Here is a 22,445-nt window from a genome sequence, read left to right as displayed (position 1 = left end):
GACAAAGTTGTCTATCTCACACACACCACTCATGCACACGGGCAGACTAATGTGGCATTAAATGGCTGGTGGATCTCTCAGAATCATATGTGAATTCAGTGGATAATAAACACAAGTCCCCGGTAGGTAATCAGTTTAGTATAGACCGGACTAATCATTACAAGCATCATGTCCAATAGTACAGTTCCTAGAAAGATGAAGATCGCTTGCTGCAGGTATGCCACATAATGATTAGGTCATAAATCTGATATAGGGGACACTACAGTGGATACATTTGTCTGGAACTATGTGGCTTAAATTTCACCAGTGCAGGATTTACAGGTTCAAGGTTAAATCACCACATTAATGTAGATAGATGATGTGTCCATAGATCAGTTCAACAGATCGCTCATTGGAAAGTACCATGTAAAGATGGATACAGGAAAATCACTGGTATATGGTACTGTGTAATTAGGATCCACAACGTAATGCTAATGGTATACAGTACAGTATAGTTGGGATCCACAGCGTAAAACTAGTAGATTATCCCATCAGGCAAGTGATCTTGCTGCTTTGAGGGCTTGTTCACACAATTTTCTGGTCCAGATCTGGAGCAGATCTGCAGACGCGGTGCTATGCGTGCAGTGTGTTTTTGTCGCGTTTTTGACACGTTTCAGTTGTGGAGGTGTTGATGCATTCATTCATGAAATAGTTAAGCTTTTGTAAAAGCTTCTTTCATAAATGAAAAGAATGAAGCCGTTGCATATAAATACGGGAGCTCTAAATAGCGATCCCGTATTTGACAGCTGAAGATAGCAGAGAGGTAACAGAGTGAGTCACCTCTCTGCAATTCGTTTTGACAGCTCAATAGACTGGCCAATGTTTATGATACATTTCAGGCACAGTGTTACAATGTATCTCTGTGCCTGAAATGTATCGCTTCTGATTATCTGAGCAGGATCAAAGAAAAAATACTGCATGTCACATTTTGTCCGGTCAAGAAACGCACGAACGCGGCAAAAACGGAACGCAATGCAGCTAAGCAAAAAAAAATGTATTCTACATAGAGATAGACAGACAGAGTGGGAGATAGACAGGTTGGGGTAGAGGTAAAGACATGAACTGCAAACATTTTGAACATGCCCATTACCTTTCCATGGACATACGAGTAAAGGGAAAAAAATGTATCCTGGTGAGCTTGCAAATCCTCATATAAACTCCAGAACTGACCCTTGGAGTCCCGGAGCCTCAAGATCGGATGTACCCAATAACGACTTCTCCTGCAAGCTCATTCTCTGCAGATTGCTGTAGCTAGCACCATCAACATGCCTGCAAACATGTGATGCATGTCTGATCACCAGCTTTACATACACAAAGGGAAGTAGATGTTACGGGAGGGCGGAAGTGACCTCAAAGGGAAAATCTGCATACTGACAGCCCCACGGCTTGAAAAAAAAAAAAAATGAACTGTCAGCATCCGGACCGAAAACGCGTCAAAAACGCACTGCATGAGTAGCACTGCATCTGCAGATCCGGACCTGATCAGGACCTGAAAATCATGTGAGCAGGCCCTTAGTGAGATCTGATCCTGACATGCTGTCAGGATCAGTCTCTAAGTTTATTATTAGCTGTTCCTAAGTTTGGAGCAGCCTAATAATAACCATAAATTAAAAAAGTTAATTTATCAAGCAGTCATAGTGATTGTTTGATATTAACTGACAAAAAAAAAAGTTTTTCTTTTTTTACACTTTTTTTTTTAAGTGTAAAACATTTTAGGAAAACCAAAATTATATCTAAATATATTTTGTATACTATAATTATTATTAAAAAATAATAATAATCAAAACTTGTGAAAAAAAGTGTTTTTTCTTTTACCTTTTTTCCTCATTTTTTAAATATTTTATTCGATCTAAGTGAGGCGTTAGGTACACATTTTGATATAATTATATAGCCCTATCTGTCCTCTATAAAACAATATATTTTCAGCCTCTGTTCTGAATGAATAGAAAGCACTCAGTACAGAGGCTTCCCATTCATTCCACAAACTGGAGATAGTAAATATTTATTATCAACCAGTTATGAATGGATAGAAGCCTCTGTAATGAGTGCTTCTGCCCATTCAGAAACTCCCGAATAAACAGAAAGTGATGTGTGTACCCAGTTGTTTACAAACATTGGAGTGATCAGTGGTCACTCCAGTGTTTACTCTGCACACAGAGGATCGGTAAATATCACAATACCATTCGATCACACACAGAGCCGCTGACATCCTGAAAGTGTTAATAGCTGTTTTTGTTAATAGCTGTTATCAGCAGTGACAGCTATTATTTTACAGGGTATACTGAGTATGACATTGCTGTCGAGATCCACCCAGCTGCGGGATTGGCAGCTGGCTCTGCCTATCCAGGTGCAGAGCCAGCTGTGCCCGCCCCCTTCCCTGTCCATTCCACCAGTCAGCGCTGGAGGATTGGACAGGAGAGGGAGGGAATACCTGCACGGATCAGTGAGTGACAGTCACGGCTCTGCAGTGATAGATCAAGAAGTGTTCGCTCACTTCCCGATCTACTGAGCCGACCTGTGACAGTTTCATTGTCACAGGTCGGCTCAGATTATAAGGCTGAGTGAAAATCACTCGCCCCATAATTCTCCTTTAAGTAGTAAGGGGCTTAGAGTGAGTGCAGATGACCAGAACCAAAATGGTGGCATGAGAAACTGTCAGTAGTAAAAGTTAGGGTTACAGATAAAGAATTAAAGATGCAGGGCTGTCACTAAAAACCAAAACAAAACCTGTGACCTCCAAGTGCAAAAGTGCTGTAGTAATACATAGCCTAATTACCACGAAGGGTAAGTCTTCAATATTGCTGTCGGTACCAAGGCCCTAGCTTTGAAAACCTGATGGTGGGGGCTGCGGTGACGGCACAGATTCCTTTTTTTATGCTCATTTTTTTTTTTTGTATAATCTTTATTGCCAAGTTTCCAAATTTACATGACAAAGAAACCATAACAGTTGGTATAACAGGGTCAAGCAAAGAGATACAATAGGGATCGAGATGGGAATACAGCAAAGTGCCATCTGGCTCAAACCATATGCCTTCGCTAGCAGACTTCCGGTCGCTTACGGGCAGTGACCAAGTAATTTTCCCGTCTGTGATGGGAGCAGGGAAGGGTGGGAAATAAGGGGGAAGGTGGGAGGGAAGGAAGGAAGGGAAGATGGGTGGGGTTCAGGGGAGGAACAAGGATTGTGTCTACTACAAACAAACAAAGGTCATCTATAGAACATCCCTTTTTGGCTGTATGTAATACAAAGTTATATTCACAATTCACCATGTATCGTGTGACATACCGCAGTAATTTTCAAGGCTACAAGACCTCCATACTTTTTACTTCATACTTTTTACTTTCTATTGCCCCCTGGTGGCACCAGAGCTCATTTCGTGATGGATCCAGGTGGCCCAGACAGAGTAATGTTTTGCATAGTTTTCATTACCTGTAGCTAACCATTCCTCGGAGGTCTGGATATCCGAGACCAGTCCGCTCCACTCCTCCACCGTGGGTATAGATGTCTTCTTCCAGTGGCAGGGGATTAAACGTTTTGCCGCATTCAGGAGATGGGAAAGAAGACTAGTTCGGTATTTAGTTATAGAAGGAGGAACCGAGTGCAGGAGAAATGGGGCCGGGAGGAAAGGCATCTCCACCCCCAAGAGAGTCTTAATCCGGGATTTTTATTTCCTGCCAAAAAGGCCGGATCTTGGGACAGTCCCACCATATATGTAAGTGAGTGCCCATCTCACCACAATCTCGCCAGCAGAGAGGCGACACCGTGGGGTATATTTTGTGTAGGCTGTGGGGTACTCGATACCATCGGGTGAGTAATTTATAGTTTGTTTCCCTGACTTTGGAGTCTATAGAGGAAGAGTGCGTATAGCGAAGGATATTTGCTGTCTCAGCTTCCGTGAACCTAACCCCCATGTCCCTCTCCCATTCTGCAAGGTAGTGTCACAATCCAGCAGGGCAGTACTCTCTTGGATCTCAACTGCGGAACTAACACTCTAGGTGTAAGGGTTCGGTCAGTCTTGCGGAACCCCAATACACTCAGTGTGATGGGGGGCCGTTCCACATCATGTACCCGTCCTAGAATGTTATAGGGATATGACCAATGAGGGTCAAAGGTATACAGTTGAGGTATTTTGGTTATAGCTATCAACCTCAAGTGGAGGCGTGTGGTGAATTGTAGTTTTGTCACTGCAGGAATAAATAGGGAATCGTTTCCTATCACCCCTCTCCAATCCACAGTGATCACGGTGTGGCAGAATTACTGAATGGCGTTCACTAATACACTTGGGGAGATGTGTAGTGCAGTGGTTATGCAAGGTTATCTTCAGCAGAGCGGGTTATGCAATCCGTAATAATCAACAATATGATATGTTCAGTTGGTATTAATGCACACAGATCCTTGCTAGTATATACATCTCAATATCGCTTTGAAGGGGCTACAAATAGGTGGGAGAAAACCAGCAATATGGTATGTTCAGTTGGTATCAATGCATACAGTTCATTGCTAGCATATACGTCTAATATGGGTTGAAGTGGCTACCAACAGGTAGGGGAAGATCCCCTTGTACTTGCGGTTCAAGAGTGGAGGGAGTTCAGGAGGAGTAGGAGGTAATCCTGTGTAGCAATGTGAGCCGTAGCAGCTAGCAGTAGCTGAGTCCCAACAGGGAGGCTGAACTCCTCACTTAAGGCTGTGGATGGTCTGTGGCTCTGTTCCCCACAGAGTCAGTCGCTCGACGTTCCACAATGATTGAACGCCGAGTGACTGACTCAGCTGTGTTTAAGAGGAGGAGGCGCCACACCCAGGGGGAGGAGCCGGCCGTGACGGCACACCTGTCCGAGTCAATCTATGACAAGTAGTACGGTGACCCCTGGGCGTCTAGCTGCAAGAGCATCTTATACAGCAGTGAGAGGGTCCTGGGGGGTGGACCCAAAGCATTACATAATCTCTCAAATGGTGTGAGGGAGCCCAACAGGCGAACTGAGGTCTTCAGTGAGTGAAGAAAGTGTGACAGTTGCCTATGCCTCCAAAAATCAAATGGTAACGATCCCCAGCGTTGACGCATTTCCGAGAGTGGCATTAGTTTATTCCCTGTGAGAAATTTAGAGAGACTCACTATTCCATCAGCAATCCAGCAGTTCAGGAAACTTAGGTATTCACCCGGCTGGAACCACAGGTATCCCCCCACTGGGGCTAAGGGTGACCCATCTGGAGCCAATTTAACTTTTTTGTTAACAACATCCCACAGGCGAAGCAGATGCAAGGTGAGCGGGGAAGCAGTGGGAGAGAGACCCCTGAACTCCGGTTTCAACCAAGGGGCATGCGCCAGATTTCTCCCTGCCATACATTTCTCCAGAGCCACCCACAGCTTGTCCTCCACTTGAAAGTGCCAGTCCAAAATTCGCTGGAGGACGGCAGCTTTGTAATAAAGGTGCAAGTCCGGGAGACCCAAGCCTCCTGACTGTTTGTCCCTTTTTAGAATGGCAAATGCAAGTCTGGATCTCCTGTGTCGCCATACGAAGCCCAAAAAAATGCTCCGTAGGCGACGAAAAAATAGTTGGGGTATCGCTATGTCCCCATCTGGAATCTGGAAGAGAAACAGCAGTTTAGGAAGGACTGACATCTTTAGTATGTTCACACGGCCTATCCAGGAGAAAGTGTCTTTGTCCCAGGATTTAAGGTCACTCTCGAACTGCTTAAGAAGTGGTGGGTAGTTCATAGAATAGAAATGGCCGGGTCTCGAGGGTAAGTGAATCCCTAGATATTTAACACTGCTGGTCGCCCATACAAAGGGGAAATTGGTTCTCAAGCTGAGGGCTTGAGTGGGGGGGACCTTTATTGGAAGAATTTCAGATTTGGAAGAGTTAATTTTAAAATTGGATAAGGTGCCATAATTTTTGATTTCAGCAAGGATGTTTGGTAGAGAAGTGACCGGCTGTGTCACAAATAGCAGTATGTCATCCGCGTATGCCGCGAGTTTATGCTCCGTGTTTCCAACATTGATGCCATGTATATTCGGGTTATCTCTGATCCTTTGCAATAAAGGTTCTAGTGAGAGGGCGAAGAGCAACGGTGAGAGTGGACATCCCTGTCTAGTTCCATTCCGAACGGTGAACGGCGACGACAGCGAGCCGTTCACTCGCACTCTGGCCGTAGGCAAGGCATATAGTGTAGAGATCCAAGTCAGCAAGGTGCGTCCCAATCCCCGCTTCCGCAGTGCCTCTTCCATAAACACCCAGTCCACCATGTCAAAGGCTTTCTCTGCGTCCACAGAGAGGAACAGACAGGAGGGCAAAGGGGACCCAGAGTGGGACCAGTGTAGTAGATGGGCAGCCCGGAGCGTATTGTCCCGGGCCTCCCTCCCCATTATAAAGCCAGTTTGATCAGGGTGGACCAGGGTCGGCAGAAGAGGTTTCAATCTGTTAACCAGTATTTTAGAGAAAATGTTTACGTCTACATTTATCAGTGAGATCGGGCGATAACTTTGAGGTAGCATGGGGTCTTTCCCCTCCTTTGAGATGACCGAGATGTGGGCCATCAACGCCTTTAGAGGGATATTTTCACCACCAGCGAGAGCATTGAGATACCTGCATAGATGAGGGCCGAGGAGGGGTAAAAATTTGTGGTAATAGGTACGTGTATATCCATCAGGGCCAGGGCTTTTACCACCCGGCATGGATTTCACCACCTCTTCAATTTCCAATAGCGTGATCGGTCTTATCTAGCATCTCGGCCAACTCAGAGGATATAGAGGGGCCAGCAGCTTCAGACTGGTAGTCCCGAATACGAGAGCGACGCTGAACCTCAGTCATAGATGGGGTGGTCTGGGGTAAATGATACAGGTCAGCGTAATAGGAACAGAAGGCTTCTGCTATTTTGGAGGTATGGAGTACTTCATCCCCTGATTTAGTATGAACTTTATGTACGTGAGCCATCTGTCTGCGTTTCTTTAAGGCGTTGGCAAGGAGTCTACCGCATTTATTGCCGTGTTCATAGAAGCGAAAGGATATGTAACGTAAGAGTTGTTTAAGTTTTTTATCCAAAAAGAAAGTCAGGTCAGACCGAAGCGCGTCCAGTACACTCCTGTCAGCGGGGAGGCCTGAGCGCATATGAGACAGCTTAGCTGTCCGTACCGCTGCAAGGAGTTCTGTAACCTCTCTCTGCCATGCCCTTTTGAGGCGAGCTCCATGCGAGATGAGCGCACCCCGTATGACTGCTTTGTGGCCTTCCCATAGGGAGGCTTCCGCAATATCCCCTGTGTGATTAAGGGTAAAATACTCTGAAATCGCTGATGCAGCCGACCCCCTTATCGAGACGTCATCCAAGAGCGACTCATTTAAGCGCCACGTCCATTCCTGTGGTAATAAGCCCGGCAGAGAGACAGTCAGAGCAATAGCCGCATGATCCGAAATCGTAATGGAGCCAATAGTGGCGTCAAGAGTGTTATCTAAATGATATTGGTCAATGAACAGCAGATCAATACGAGAGTATGTGCCATGGACAGCTAAGTAATAACTGTAATCCCTGTCATTGGCATGCAATGCTCGCCATTCATCTACAAGGGCCAGGTTCTGCAACGCTTTCCTTTAAGTGCTTCAGGGCAGCAAAGGAATGGGAAGTGTGCTGTGTCGACGTGTCCAGGGAAGGATCTGGGCAAAAATTAAAGTCCCCACCCAGCAGTAACACACCCTCCTTGAAAGAGTGGAGTTTGGGGAGGACTGTATCAAAAAAAAGACAACTGTTGGGAGTTTGGAGCATAAATCATAGCTAGCGTGACCATCGTCCCCTCTATCAGTCCCTTAACGAACAGAAATCGTCCGTTAGGATCCGAGTATTGATCCTGGAGGTTAAAGTGGCAGTTTTTGTGAAATGCTATTGCGACCCCCTTAGATTTAGAGGAAGGGGAGTTGCTAAAGTACCATTGGGAGAATAAGTGCGTGGGCAGACGTACATTGGGGCACTGAGTGAAGTGCGTCTCCTGAAGCATGATTACCTGGGCATTCATTTGTTTGAGTTCAGACCACAACTTACTGCGTTTGGAGGGGGAGCGGAGACCTCGAACGTTGTACGAAATTACCTTGAGGCTCGACAAATGGCGGAGGTGAGGTGTAGAGTCGATGGAGGAGGTGAAGTAGAGCGTGGCGTACGGATATCCAGGTGACCTGCAGACACAAACCGCACAAAAGACAAGGGAGACAAAAACAAGAAAACCACATCAAAATCACATTAAGTACTAAAGTTACTCTCCAAGAGAGTTGACCCACTCCGCGCGGGCGGGGGCCGCTCTCCAGGACAGTCTTGTCAGAAAACTGACAGAACTCAAAAACTGAGAACAGTCCTACTGGGGGAACAGAGCAGGACGCCATAGTGGTAGTAACTCTGGGAGGTAGGTCCCTCTGCAGAAAAATTGAAGGTAATAAACAAGCAGAAAAGTGTTGACTTCAGTTAAAGTCGTGAGCTTGGAAAAGGGGTGTTAAGCCATCCGACAGCAAACATGTATGTTGGATATGTTGAAAGGAAGGAGTTCCTTGGGTAGTCACTCCGGGAAGTAGGGCCCTTCCTCAGCCAGTGGGGGCGTACGTCCCCGCAGTCCAGTGGGACGTTCCGGGGCCCCGGGTAGCGATCTTGGGGTACGAGGGAGTCGGGAGCCAACGCTTCGCCAGGGAGGAGGTCTTGGAGGTAGGGGGATGTCGTCATCTTGTTGGTTCCAGGTAGGAAGATCCACCGGTGACAGTTCCAGCTGGTGCAGGAATTTGGACAGGTCCCTTCTGTCGCGTAAGATTGCCGTTTTCCCATTCTTCTTGGCGATCAGACTAAAGGGGTATCCCCAACTGTAGGTGATATTGGCGGACACTAACACGTCCAGCAGGGGCCGTAGGGATCTTCTCAGTGCCAAAGTGCGTCTGGAGAGATCTGGGAACAGGGAGACTTTCGCTCCATCAAAATCCACATTGGAGCGGGTACGCATGCGGTGCATAATGGATTCTTTCTCAGAATATTTATGCAGTTTACAGATGACATCTCTGGGTTTGTCAGGATCTTGGTTTGGCGGGCGCAGGGCTCTGTGGACTCGGTCTATTTCAATGTGCGTGGAGACCGATCTATCCAGTATCTGATTGAAGATACCCGTCACTGTGGGTAGAAGGTCCTGAGGCCTAGTCGCCTCTGGCAGTCCCCGCAATCGTATATTAGAGCGACGGTTTCTGTTCTCAGTCATCCAATTGGTTTGAAAAGTCAGCAATGATAGAGTTCTGCTTAAAGATTTTATCTTTGAGAAGGGAGATAGTGTCCAGGGCTCCTGTATATTGTAATTCCAGTGTTTCCACCCTCTGCCCCAGGTGAGCAGTGTCAGCCTTGACGTCTGCAATAGCCTGCTTATGCATCCCCTCCACGTGTGAGACAAACGCCTGCAGGTCTGCTTTGGTCGGCAGAGATCTAAGTACTGCCCGCAGGTCCCAATCTTCATCTTCAGCCTCGGATGTACCCCCATCTGAAAGCCCTGTTCTAGGGGATCTGCCCGATTGTGTCTGGCCCCCCTCATCGTCAAACACTGAGGGGATCGGGGTGGGACGAGGCATACCTCTGGGTGAGCCGGCGGAGCGGACGCCATCCGGCGCCATGTTGGATGTGGCCCGTTCGGTCAAACTCCGATCGCGGAGATAAAGATCCAGTGCACCCCTACGAGTTCTAGGGGTGTTTGGGTGTCTCGTGGAGGTCCTCCTTTTACTTGTCATGGTCGGCAGAGGTGAGTGGGCCGTCGGATGGGTGCGGATGCAGAGGGTAAGTGAGGAGCGCTGTCTGTGCGGCCGTCCACCATAACGTCCAGGCCACGCCCCCCAGATTCCTTTTTTTTTTTTGGCATATGTGTCTGAGTAGGCCCAAAGCATTGTCCAGGTGTACAACTGAGGAGACTAGTCAAGCGCAGGACTGTTGCAGAAAAATTGCCAGTTTTTGGTTAGTTGGGAAGACTTGCACTCCTTGGCTGACTCGAGAGACTTTTAGGATCTCCTACATCTGGGTTGACACTATCAGCAGCTGCTTGACTGAAGAAAAAATTCACTCCAAAGTCTTGATCCGAGGGGGGAGAATGTCCAGAGAACAGGAAGTTAAACTGAAATATGCTTCACAGGGAGTAGTCATTGTCATCTTGAAATTGGCCCCTTTTAGTTTTTCCAACCTGATATCCGATCCTCCTGTTAATTGCAGAAAATATCAATGGTCCATTGTCATGGACTGATATCTGTGTTCCTGGTAATTGACCTAGAATGAGTATGCAAATTAGGAAATCTAACCTAACTGGCTTTTCTGTTCTTAATGCTTGTTCTGGGTCATTGTTTCCTAAAAGTAATGCAGTCAGAGATGACCAGGCTGCTAGCATTTTTAGAAAGAATGCAACCGTGTCAGCCTCAGTTTTTCTCACAATATAGGTTTCTGAAGCAACCATCTAGAGGAAAAACAATGTAACTTCCCCTATATGGACAACATTTTCTGTTCAGGAAAATTTACACTGCACACTTACCCACTACATCAGCGGTTCTCAACCTGTGGGTCGGGACCCCTTTGGGGGTCGACTGACAATTTGCCAGGGGTCGCCGGGAGTCTGCCACTATTAGATAGCTATTAGATTATCATCATTATTATTAATAATAAAAGCTGACACCCTCGGCTTGTGTTATATGGTTTGCCATTTTAGCTGTTACAACAGTGGTTCTCAACCTGTGGGTCGCTGTGTGATTTCTGCTGTGCTCGGTGAGAGTCCTTCTCAGCCCTCTCCTAGCGCAGCAGTGTCAGTTCTCCCGCCACGCCACCAGATGTCGCTGCAGCAGCCGCGTCAACACTAAATTTTACCGTTGGGGGTCACCACAACTTGGCAAATGTTACCAAGGGGTCCCGGCCCTAGAAAGGTTGAGAGCCACTGCACTACATGTTCTGTACATTTTAATGTTGCCCTAAATAGTCTGTCAATAGGGGGATGATTTCAAATGCAAAGCTTTGCATTTCATGGGTAATAAATACATTTCAGAACATATTTGGGAATCGGACGGATAAATATAATGTAACCATTTATTTAACACCATTATGTGTGTTTTCATGTTCAGCTGGTTAACTGGTGATTGTTTATAAAAACTCTGAACCTGCTATACATGTGGCTTACATTAAAACAGGACTCTGCTAATGTTTTTCTTGTAGTTTATGCTGATGGAAGCATATGTTTAGATATCCTTCAGAACCGCTGGAGCCCAACATACGACGTTTCATCAATTTTGACGTCCATTCAGGTAAAAAAAAAAAATTTAAGCTAAAGGAGGATGAAGGTATGTAACCTGGAATAGTCTTAAAGGTAAACTGCATTTTACTTTCAGTGAGCACATATTTTGACTTATTGCAATCTTCACCTTTTAAAGAGTTTGTTTAGGTTGTGTACAAAAAAGAGCAAGCAGAGGACAAATCGCTTTCTGTGGCTGATCTTTTCCCTGTTTTTGAGTTGCCATTTCTTGTTCTGCTCAGTGTCTTTTTGTGGAGTCAGCCACCTTGGTAGAGGGCATTGCTTCTTCTTATCAGAGTTGCCCCCCTGATGACTGGTGATTTGATTAATAATGGGGGAATATTCAGGAAGCAGCAGTATAGGTGTAGGAAGCAGAAACTTCAGCTTTCTCTCTCGCATGGAGAGCAGTGAGCAGCATTGTGGTGACATCACTAAATCCCACTCCATACCCTGTGAGACTGGCAGTCACAGGCAGTAGTGTCTCACACTGCATATAAGCATCTATGAGGCTCTAGGCATAAATGTGCAAATGTACACTCCCATACCAGGAAGTGCACTGCTATATTTAAGGAGGAATTCATGACAAAAGGTTATTTATTTATTTTTTCTAGTGTACTGCTTTTACACAATTAATACTTCTAGATCATTGCCTATAGGGTAGCATATCTTCACTTTTAAATTTTGTAGGTCTACTTTAATGCAGACCTTGCAGCCAGATCACTTAAGCGCCTATCTGCCCCCCTCCCACCCCCCTTTCCCTTGCAGAATCACTAGGCCCAAATAAAAAAAATTAAAAACTACTAGTGCTAAAAAGTAAAAGTGACTTACAAGGCACTGGTTTCCAGCCCACTCACCTATGTGCTGCTAATATCACACAGCCTTTTGGTAACCTCCAGGGAAGCCTGCGGATTCCAAATCTCTTGATAATGCGCTTCTCCCAGGGGACTGTAGAAGGCCATAGGGCATTGCTAGCGCCTAGATGTGTTGACTGGAAACGAGTCTAAGGTAAGTAACTAACAGGGGAAGCTGTTTTTGGCTGACCTTGTCTTCTGAAAATAGTTGCTTTGTCATCATGCTGCCACTTTGGATTTAAGTCTGAAACAAGTATAAAGATAAGGACTATGGCTTTTTCTGAGTTTAATTTGCTACATGCTGAGCTGTGACTTTTATGTTTTTGAGAGAAACAGCCAGGCAATTGGCATTTTCAGAAGCCCAGCAATGGCAACCTTCATATTTCTGTCATGTGAATATCAATATAAATTTTGATATAGCTTTCAAAATTTTTTTTCCATTTACATGCTTACTCGTAGGTATCTTTGCTGTTAAGTTAAATATAGAGATTTGTAGACTGGCCACTAGAGTGAGATCCGTATGTCAGAAAAAAAAGAGACATAACAATTCCCGTGATATGAGATTAGCTACATGGGGACTGTATTGTTTTCATTGGGTCAGTAGACCTCTAGACTTCTAGTGTAAGCAGCAACATAGCTAAGGCACTGTGTAGTACTGCAGAGTAGGAAGCCAAAGCTGCTTATTTAAGGAGCCTGTGTGACTTCCCTCATGTATGTATAGAATTAGAAAGGATGCAAAAAAATCTAAGTTTTAAAAACAATTACAAACATTTATCCTTTTTTTATATAAAACTGTGTGTCTGTCTGTCTGTCTGTCTGTCTCAAAGCAAGGGTGATCATGCCTGCCAAACAACTAGAATTCTCAGAAGGCAGTCAGCAGCAACAACACCCAAATTGTTCCTGCATGCAGCAACTTCCTTTTTTTTATATGCAGAATAATTTAACTAGAACTACTCCCTTGCCTATAGCGGTGGGGGGAAGCTGGTTGGGAAAAAAAAATTAATAAATGGTTTTCCCTTCCTATCTAGTGTACCCAGGATTATACCCAAGAACAAAAAATATAATTTCTTGTACATAACAGAACAGAGTAAAACTTTTAACCACTGTGCTATGCTGCTACCTTCAGGTGATTGGACACTGGCAAACCAAGAAAAACTGCAGCGCAGCCCTGCATAACCACTCCCAGTCTGCCTTAGTTGTCTATTTGTGTCCTTCTCTCAGGCTGTGAGAGTACACCCATTTTGCACAATTTGCACTGGACCCTGGGTTTGGCAACCACCTTAGCACTTGTGCAACGTGGGGTAGCCGCAGGGTGTTCTGCAGGTCCAGCGCTGTGGTCCATCTGGGTGAAGCCCTGACCCAAAGACCCCCGAGGGGTGGAGGGTTGTGTAAGCCCACGGCGAAGCTCACCAAGTGGGGAGTGAGAACAATACAGGTAAAACATACAGTTAAACAAAGGGAGAAGCATGTGTCGGGATCCAGATCCAGCCCGTGGCACAGGGGTGAAGATGCGAGACTTCTACCGTCAGTCTCCAGTGTGCTAGGATCTGGGGCAATATGAGGCACGGGGGCGGGACACCCAAAGCCCTCAGGAGGGTCGGGGTCACGACACTCTGGTAGAGGTTTGCAATAAAGTTCGTCTGGGATTGTAGAAGGGAAGGGGGTATTAGCAGAAGGGCAAGAGAAAGGGCGGTGTAAGATTAGGGAGGGGAATGGGGGGGGAGGGGAGCAGGTAGAGCAAGGGTAGCAGGGGGGGGACCAGTAGTGAGTTCTCGCTCAGTAGGTCATGTCTCGGGGCCTCGCCTTAGGGCTTCATATGCTGGAGAGTGTAGGAACTCAATCCAGTAGAACCAAGTTTTCCTAAACCTATCTGAGGTGTCACGGAGGGAGCTGGTAAGGTCTTCCATAAAGGTAGATGTACCCTATCGAGCCATTGGGTTACGGTGGGTGGTTCGGGGCTCTTCCATTTGGCTGGAACACACGCTCGGGCTGCGTTGACTAGGTGGCGGATGACGGATCGTTTGTAGGTCTTGGTCGGTATGTCATTGTGGTGGAGGAGGAAGAAGGCCGGGTCGCGTGGCACCGGGAGGTCTGTGAACTTTTGGGTGATGGAGCGCACTTGGTCCCAAAATTTGTTGAGTGAGGGGCACAACCAGAATATGTGTAAGATGTCCGCTGAAGGAGCGCGACACCGCCAGCAGGTATCCGGAGTTTGGGGGTACATAGAGTGTAGGGTATGAGGTGTCCTGTACCACCTGGTGACCAACTTGTATCCGGACTCTTGATATTTATTGCTGATGGAGGATTGGTATGACATTGTAAGCAATTTTGTGCGTTCCCCAGGGGCGAACTGGATCCCCAGATCCTCCTCCCACCTTGTGAGGAACCACAGGTCGTCAGGGGTGCTTCCAGAGAGCAGGATTTTATAACAGAAGGATAGGGCATGGCGAACTGGGCCGTCACTAGAACATTCAGATTCGAATGGTCTGGAGAGTTGAGTTGGAGGAGGGAGGGACTTCAAAAAGTGAAGTAGTTGCATAGTGCGCCATGGGTCAAGGAGCTGAGAGCCGAGGTCAGAAGGTGATGTAAACGAAGTGGGCCACGAGGTACCGTGTAGGAAGTGGAGTTTCCTGCAACTACTGGGGGTCCTGAGGTTAAGGAGGCGTTTGTCATCTATCCCCGGAGGGAAGGCCGGATTTCCCAGAACCGGGATCAAGGGAGATGGCGAGGGCGACAGGGAGTACTGCGAAAAGGCAGATCGGGCTATTGTTAGCGTGGGCATGATGGTGGGGTGCGAGCGGACGGTAGGGAAGGTGGGGGGTGAGCACCAGGGTAGACCTGATAGTGGCACTGGCGAGGAGGATTGCTCAAGGCCGGTCCAGAGCTTAGAGGTTCGATGACGACACCAGCCCAGAACTCACGTCAAGTGGACGGCTATGTAGTAGAGGTGTATATCTGGTAGACCCATTCCTCCGCTGCTTTTAGGTAAGCGTAGAAGGTTGTACTTGAGCCTAGGAGGCTTGCCCGCCCATACAAAGCTGGTGAAAAGGGATCGGATGGATCGGAAGATGGTATCTTGATAGGGAGGGCTTGGAGGGGGTATAAAAGTCGGGGAAGGATGGATTGCTTCAAGATGTTACAACGTCCCATCCAAGAAAAGGTCCCTGTGGTCTATTGTTTAAGGTCGGAGCTAATGGCAGACAGAAGAGGGGGAAAGTTGAGGGAGAAGGTCAAAGCGGGGTTTTTGGGGAGCTGAATGCCCAGATATTTCAGGGAGGTGGGAGACCATTTAAAAGGGAAGTTGTCGAGTACCCTCCGAAGGCGAGGGCCCGTGAGGGAGAGATGCATGGCCATAGATTTATGGGAGTTCACAAGAAAGTTCGTCAAGAGAGAGGGTAAGTAGGATAGGGGCGTGGTCCGAGAAAGTAATATTACCTATATCTGAAGACGCGACTCGCGGAAGTTGGTTGTGATGAATGGAAAAAAAAAATCGATGCGCGTATAACGCTGATGAAGATGGGAAAAAAAGGTGTAGTCCCTCGTGGAGGGGTGCTGGATGCACCAGACATCTGACAGTTGGTGGTCAAAGAGACAGCGTTTGATGCGGTTCAGCTTATTGTAAGAGAGGTGGGAGGAGGATGCGGAAGAGTCCAGGGTGGGGTCGAGGACAAAATTAAAGTCACCTCCCAGGACCAAGAGGCCGTCTCGTGGAGGGGGCAGGAAGGGGGGGGGGGTGGAGAAGGGGGTGTAGAGGGGGAGAGGAAGTCAAAAGTGTGGGTGGGGCAGAAAGGAGACAATTAAGGGTACGGGTGTAACTACAGAGCTGGTTTACCAGCAATTCAGACCGTCACCGACCCCGAGGGAGCAGCAATAGAGCTCTCGGGATCGGGGTAGAGCCGATATCCTATGTGGGAAAAGTGGGAGGCTACCACTAGCAAGCAGAGAGGCACTCTTCGAATAGGGATAGGAATCGATGAGGTGCTACCACCTGGGTTACTGGAGGGTATTGGGTGATGGAGTTCCAACGTGGTCACAGCTAACATTAAAGACACATTCCTATAAGGCATCATTCAGACTAAGTGCATTGAAGACAACAGTACAGTATTAGAACAACAACATTCAGCATGTGATGAAAAAATTGAAAATGATACTGACAAACTGAAAAACCAAAAATCTGAAAAATGGGGACACCGTGTGGCATGCAGGGTGATTCCAGGGAATGGGTTAGGTTCTAGGTGTCATCCTCTGTGGTGTGTAACAGGGAGTAGCGGGACGTAAGGCCGGAGTCATACGGCCTGGGGAGCAGGGAGGGCCGTGAAATGGGCCAGCAACAGAGAAGCATGCAGACTAGGCCAGTATGCCCTCACACGAATGCACGGTAGTTCTAGAAGGGGGCCCACGTCCATGATGTAGATCACCGCTTCCGTAGGGGGTTCCAACGGGAACGAGGGGGGATGAGCTCCGGCAGCCGCCGGATTCTAATCCGAAAATCCACCGTGGAGAAAGGACTAGCGGAGGGGGAGTGAGTGATGCCATACCTGTCCACCGTCCGGGATTCAAGGCTCGTTGGTGGTTGGTGCTTGGTGAGGTAGTCTAGGCCTGCTCCGAGATGGGCTCCGGCGGCGTCCACGTTGAGGCATGGGGCGAGACTCGAAATCCAGGTCGAGGGTCAGCCAGTCTGGTACGTCGACAGGTTCAACATCCAGGAAGGAGAATAGGTCGGCCAGTTGGAGTGGATGGTGTAGATTGAAGGACCGTCTGTTCTTTCGGATGTTAAGGCTGAAGGGGTAGCCCCAGGTATAGAGAGCTCCGGCCTCGCGAATCACTGCTAGGAGGGGTTGCAGAATCCTTCGCATGTGGAGGGTGCGACGGGACAGGTCCGGCACTCCCTACTGCTGCTCTTTCACTTACTTCCAGCAGCATATGTCCCCCGGGCCGTTGCTTTTTTAACATAGCTGTGTTTCCTCAGCAGCCGGGGGGCGGGGCCTATCTCATGCTGCTCTTAAGTCCTGACTGACTCCAGCTCCCTAGTTCCAGAGGTCTGGCTCTGTCCTTGTCCCTTTGAACAGTATGCCCAGATCCAGGTGAGAAGAGCCCCCTGAGATGGTAAAGAGGTGCGTGTCAGACATGTGCTTATTACCTGTGGAACCAGTGATTATTAGCACTTATATTGTAGCACTGTTAAACCCAGCTATTTTAGGCTACTATTAAACTGACTTTAAAGCAGATTTTGACTTGGAACAACAACAAAACAGGCACATAAAAAAACAACAGTTATTTGGTCAGAATATAGATTTCAAAAGTGGACAGATTGGATTACCACTTTTATCCAGTATTAACCTATGTGGCACTGAAACTGTGAACGATAATCATTAAGATCTGTGTTATGTACAGTTAGTGGGCTTAGTAATACCTGCCGTGCATTTATTCTAAGTCTATGGTGTGAGGTCTGCAGTGCATTTACTCTGGTCTATGGTGTGAGGTCTGCCGTGCATTTACTCTGGTCTATGGTGTGAGGTCTGCCGTGCATTTACTCTGGTCTATGGTGTGAGGTCTGCCGTGCATTTACTATGGTCTATGGTGTGAGGTCTGCCGTGCATTTACTATGGTCTATGGTGTGAGGTCTGCCGTGCATTTATTATGGTCTATGGTGTGAGGTCTGCCATGCATTCATTCTGGCCTATGTTGTGAGGTCTGCAGTGCATTTATTCTGGTCTATGGTGTGAGGTCTGCAGTGCATTTATTCTGGTCTGCAGTCTGCCGTGCTTTTATTCTGGTATATAGTGTGAGGTCTGCCGTGCATTTATTCTGGTCTGCGGTCTGCAGTGCATTTATTCTGGTCTGCGGTCTGCAGTGCATTTATTCTGGTCTGCTGTGCATTTATTCTGGTCTACAGTCTGCAGGGTATTTATTCTGGTCTAGGGTGCAAGGTCTGCTGTGCATTTATTCTGGTCTATGGTATGAGGTCTACCGTGCTTTTTTTTTCCTGGTCATACTGGGGCCTTACCACACGCACTGGAGCAGAAAGGGGGGAGACAAGGGTTTGCATACCTTACGTGTGATATGCACCCAAATCCCCCCTCCAGCCCTTGTGCATTTACTCTGGTCTATGGTGTGAGGTCTGCCGTGCATTTACTCTGGTCTATGGTGTGAGGTCTGCCGTGCATTTACTATGGTCTATGGTGTGAGGTCTGCCGTGCATTTACTATGGTCTATGGTGTGAGGTCTGCCGTGCATTTATTATGGTCTATGGTGTGAGGTCTGCCATGCATTCATTCTGGCCTATGTTGTGAGGTCTGCAGTGCATTTATTCTGGTCTATGGTGTGAGGTCTGCAGTGCATTTATTCTGGTCTGCAGTCTGCCGTGCTTTTATTCTGGTATATAGTGTGAGGTCTGCCGTGCATTTATTCTGGTCTGCGGTCTGCAGTGCATTTATTCTGGTCTGCGGTCTGCAGTGCATTTATTCTGGTCTGCTGTGCATTTATTCTGGTCTACAGTCTGCAGGGTATTTATTCTGGTCTAGGGTGCAAGGTCTGCTGTGCATTTATTCTGGTCTATGGTATGAGGTCTACCGTGCTTTTTTTTTCCTGGTCATACTGGGGCCTTACCACACGCACTGGAGCAGAAAGGGGGGGGACAAGGGTTTGCATACCTTACGTGTGATATGCACCCAAATCCCCCCTCCAGCCCTAGATTATTCAGTTTCACTGTCAATTCTCCTGCAATTCAAGATAATTGGCAGAACTGAAGAAATTAGGTCAAAATAGCCAAACCAGAAAAATTCTACCATTTAGCTCACTTTCCAAATCGTTTATATTGGTCTAGATCAGTGTTTGTTTTGATCGATCAAAATAATTTTGATCGATCAAAGAAATTAACGATTTATTGACGGCACACCCGAAAATATCTCACGGCACACTAGTGTGCCGCGGCACAGTGGTTGAAAAACGCTGGTCTAGATTTTCAAATTCTCCTACCAATTCACCTATTAGTGAATAAACCTGCTATTTTGTAAAAAAGTGTTGAGAAGTAATTTCTATAACACAAGAATGTATATGTGGGTGGGGCTTGTATATGGGCGGAGCACAATGGGGCCCCCATCAACTCGTGTTGCCTGGGGGCCCCATGTGTTTTCAGTCCACCCCTGGTCGGGTATATGCCTTGGTAATTTAATCCCAGAGACATATTGCCTTTTCCTCCATAGTGAAGGCAGGGGGCTTTTGTACAGGGGACGCCCATCTTGTTCTCCCTATACGTGCTTCAGTGACTCCGTGGGACCTCAACCTTGTTCTGACAGCTCTTCAGAAGGCACCCTTTAAACCACTCCAAAATATCTCTGCTCTTACTCTCAAGGTGGCCTTCTAGTTGCCATTGCTTCTTATCCACAAGGATAAGATTGTGCTGAGGCTTAAGGCTTTCTTTCTCCCTAAGGTGGTCCCTGCCTTCTACTTTAGTCGGGACATCATTTTACGATCTTTATGTTCTGCTCTGAGCCTCCACTGTCTAAAAGGCAAGTCTGACTCCCTTTTTCTTCATTCCTGAGGCCCGTGAGCTTAAGGGGAAAAGTTCCCTTTCTGATCAAGGCACATTCTGCTAGAGGCATTAGCGCTTCTTTGGCTTTTTAGTAGGGATGCACCGTTTTTTCAGTGTATAGTACGAGTACCGATATTTATCTTTCTTTACTCGCCGATACTGAGTACCGATACCGGTGTTTCTGCTAGCATGGATCTGGCTTCCCAGGTAATCAGGAAGCCGGGCGGTGTGTCATTACCTGCTGCCTGGCTTTTTGATTGCTCAGAAAGCCTGCTCCATGCTGTTTGGCCGGCTCTATGCAGATTGGCCTGGAAGCTGACTTGCCAGCCAATCAGCATGGACCGGGCTTCCTGGCCTATCAGGAAGCCAGGCAGCGGGTCATTACCTGCCGCCCAGCTTCCTGATTGACCAGGAAGTCGGCTTCATGCTGCTTGGCTGGCAAGCCGGCTTCCCAGCCAATCAGCGAGTCATGTTCCCTCGCGGCACCGCTGGTCAGAGGAAATCTCCTTCTGATCGGAAGTTCCGGTATCGGGGAAGGTATCAGAGCATTTGGGCGAGTACTCCTACTCGCCCAAATACCCGGTATCGGTACCGATACTTGTATCGGTGCATCCCTACTTTTTAGTATGAGGCTTAAGTATCTCAAATCTGTAAAGCTGCCACCTGGTCCTCTGTTCACACTTTTACAAGTTCTACCAGGTGGACACACAGGCCTCTGCGGATTCCAGTTTTGGCCGTAAGGCCCTTCATACGGCCCTTGACTCTGTGGCACAGTTATGTTTCTACTCTTCTTTTGGGGGGCAGGGGTTGATCTGTTTCTTTTTAGGCCTGTTAGCAGTTGTTGTGTTGGAGATGTAAAGATTGAATTCTCTTTTGTCCTGTGATGTATGATCAGGAAAACAGGATTTTTGTTTTACCTGTTAAATCTGTTTCTTGGAGTACATCACAGAATTTGGGAGCATCCACTCTGTACTGCATGCTACAAAACTAAGACCGGCTGGGAGTGGAACGGATTATGCAGGGCGGCCCTGCTGCTTTGATTGATTTTCCAGTGTCCAATCCCCTGAAAGTAGTGGCATAACCCGATGATTAAATGATTTAACTCCCTGTGATTTGTGATTCTTGATGAACTAGTTGAAATTCGCAAAGTGGGTGCCTCTGTGGGCATCCTTTCGGCTGGCATTCTTGGATCAGAAAATCAAAGGAGCCAGATGGAAAAATCTTCAGGCAAGTCAATCAGCTACCATCACTGTTCGTGCATTCTGACAGTGGCATACTTGCTGCTTGTCAGCATACAAATGACACAGCAGGAGATTCATCTATCTATGCCGTTTAGCATGGATGGAGGAATCTGTTCTATTTTTTCCATTCAACCCGCAGGCTGATTGGGAAAAAATATAACCATGTATGACCAGCTTAAGAAATGGATTTTGCAGGCAAGACAAAAGTCCTGTTATATTGCAGCTTTCCAGTTGGCTGCATTTGTTTTCCCTTTTTACACGTTTTTTTTCTCTTTATTTTTCAGTATTGCACTTCCTGTCCTAGGGTGACAATGCTCGCTTACTTTACTGTATCTGTAGAGGAGCAGTGTTGTCACCCAAGGCTGCTCTCCTGGTTTGGACTACAAAACACCTTTTTCCTTTCCTCCTCTCCATACCATAGCGGGAAATGTTCTGTAGTTCAGAGGTAACCTAGACAGAGCTTATAAGACATTGGTTGTAAGTATAGCTTAGACACTGTGTGGTCAGCTCACTATAGGAAGTTATAAGCTCACAGTATTTCTCACGTCAGGAAGTTATCAAGGTCACTGGATTTCTGGCAGGATCAAAAGGGTTTCTTTTTTGGTTGTTTGCATTTATCACACTTATTGGTCCTCTTGTTTTTATAACTTTCTCATATTTTTTTTTTTTTCCCCCTCCAGTCTCTTCTCGATGAACCAAATCCTAATAGCCCTGCGAACAGTCAAGCCGCACAACTTTATCAGGAAAACAAACGCGAATATGAAAAAAGAGTGTCTGCTATTGTTGAGCAAAGCTGGAACGATTCCTAATAGTCTGTGCATCACCTTTTTTGAGTACAATACAACTTCATAAGAGACAGAAATGGAGGTTACTACAAATGCCACAAGTTTAAAGGTCTTAAATACGCTGATGGCAGACAGAATTCTTCCAGTTTCCTCCATTGTTGTTTATGTTTGGAAACTGATAAAAGCTTGTGTATCGCTAGTGTATTTTTTACTGCATGTTGTGCATGGTTTAAAAATAAGTTATTGCTACATTTGTATTATATCCGGTTTGTATTTTTTCTCCTCTTTATTGTATCACATTGGCATGGAGTTTCCATGAAAATACACATTTTGTAAAAAAAAAAAATAGTTTTGTCTTTTTGCAAGTTTGTATGCATGTGTGGAAGCTGCAACATTGCAGACTGGCAAATGACTGCAGAAGTAGAAGAGTGGGCAAAATTGTCCGTGGTAGCAAGAAAGCTCATAGATCAGGCCTCAAAATTTCCACTCGCCCCCTCGCAATTGGCGAGTGAAAAATGCGGCGGGGTGATTGGAATGTTAGAGATGGGGTGCGCCACCGGCGGGACCAGGGATGGGACGCTACCGCCGCGGTGATCGTTCGCTTCTGTTCTCTCTTCTCTTTCTCAGCTGCTGCAGCTACAGAGCGGCCGAGAACAGAAGCGAACGATCACCGCAGCGGTAGTGTCCCATAAAGAGCCGGCACTAGCTCTCTGCGATCCCTCTCTCTCCTCCCTTCC

General features: G+C 46.9%; 1 protein-coding gene across 1 annotated transcript in view; it reads left to right on the top strand.

The window, feature by feature from the left end:
- Nucleotides 1–22,039, top strand: part of LOC108798430 (ubiquitin-conjugating enzyme E2 B) — a 108,880-nt gene extending 86,841 nt beyond the window's left edge. The window contains exons 5-6 of the mRNA XM_018570183.1: nucleotides 11,222–11,310; nucleotides 21,604–22,039. Coding sequence (XP_018425685.1) covers nucleotides 11,222–11,310; nucleotides 21,604–21,732 — 218 coding nt within the window. The 3' untranslated portion in view covers nucleotides 21,733–22,039. The remainder of the gene's footprint in view (nucleotides 1–11,221; nucleotides 11,311–21,603) is intronic.
- The last annotated feature ends 406 nt before the right edge of the window (nucleotides 22,040–22,445 follow it).

This window comes from Nanorana parkeri, unplaced genomic scaffold (assembly GCF_000935625.1).
Source record: "Nanorana parkeri isolate BGI_ZX_2015 unplaced genomic scaffold, ASM93562v1 scaffold1473, whole genome shotgun sequence".
In the NCBI taxonomy this organism is placed as follows: Eukaryota; Metazoa; Chordata; class Amphibia; order Anura; family Dicroglossidae; genus Nanorana; species Nanorana parkeri.
The sequence above is the reverse complement of the archived record's forward strand: the minus strand, read 5'-3'. Positions and strand labels throughout refer to the sequence as shown.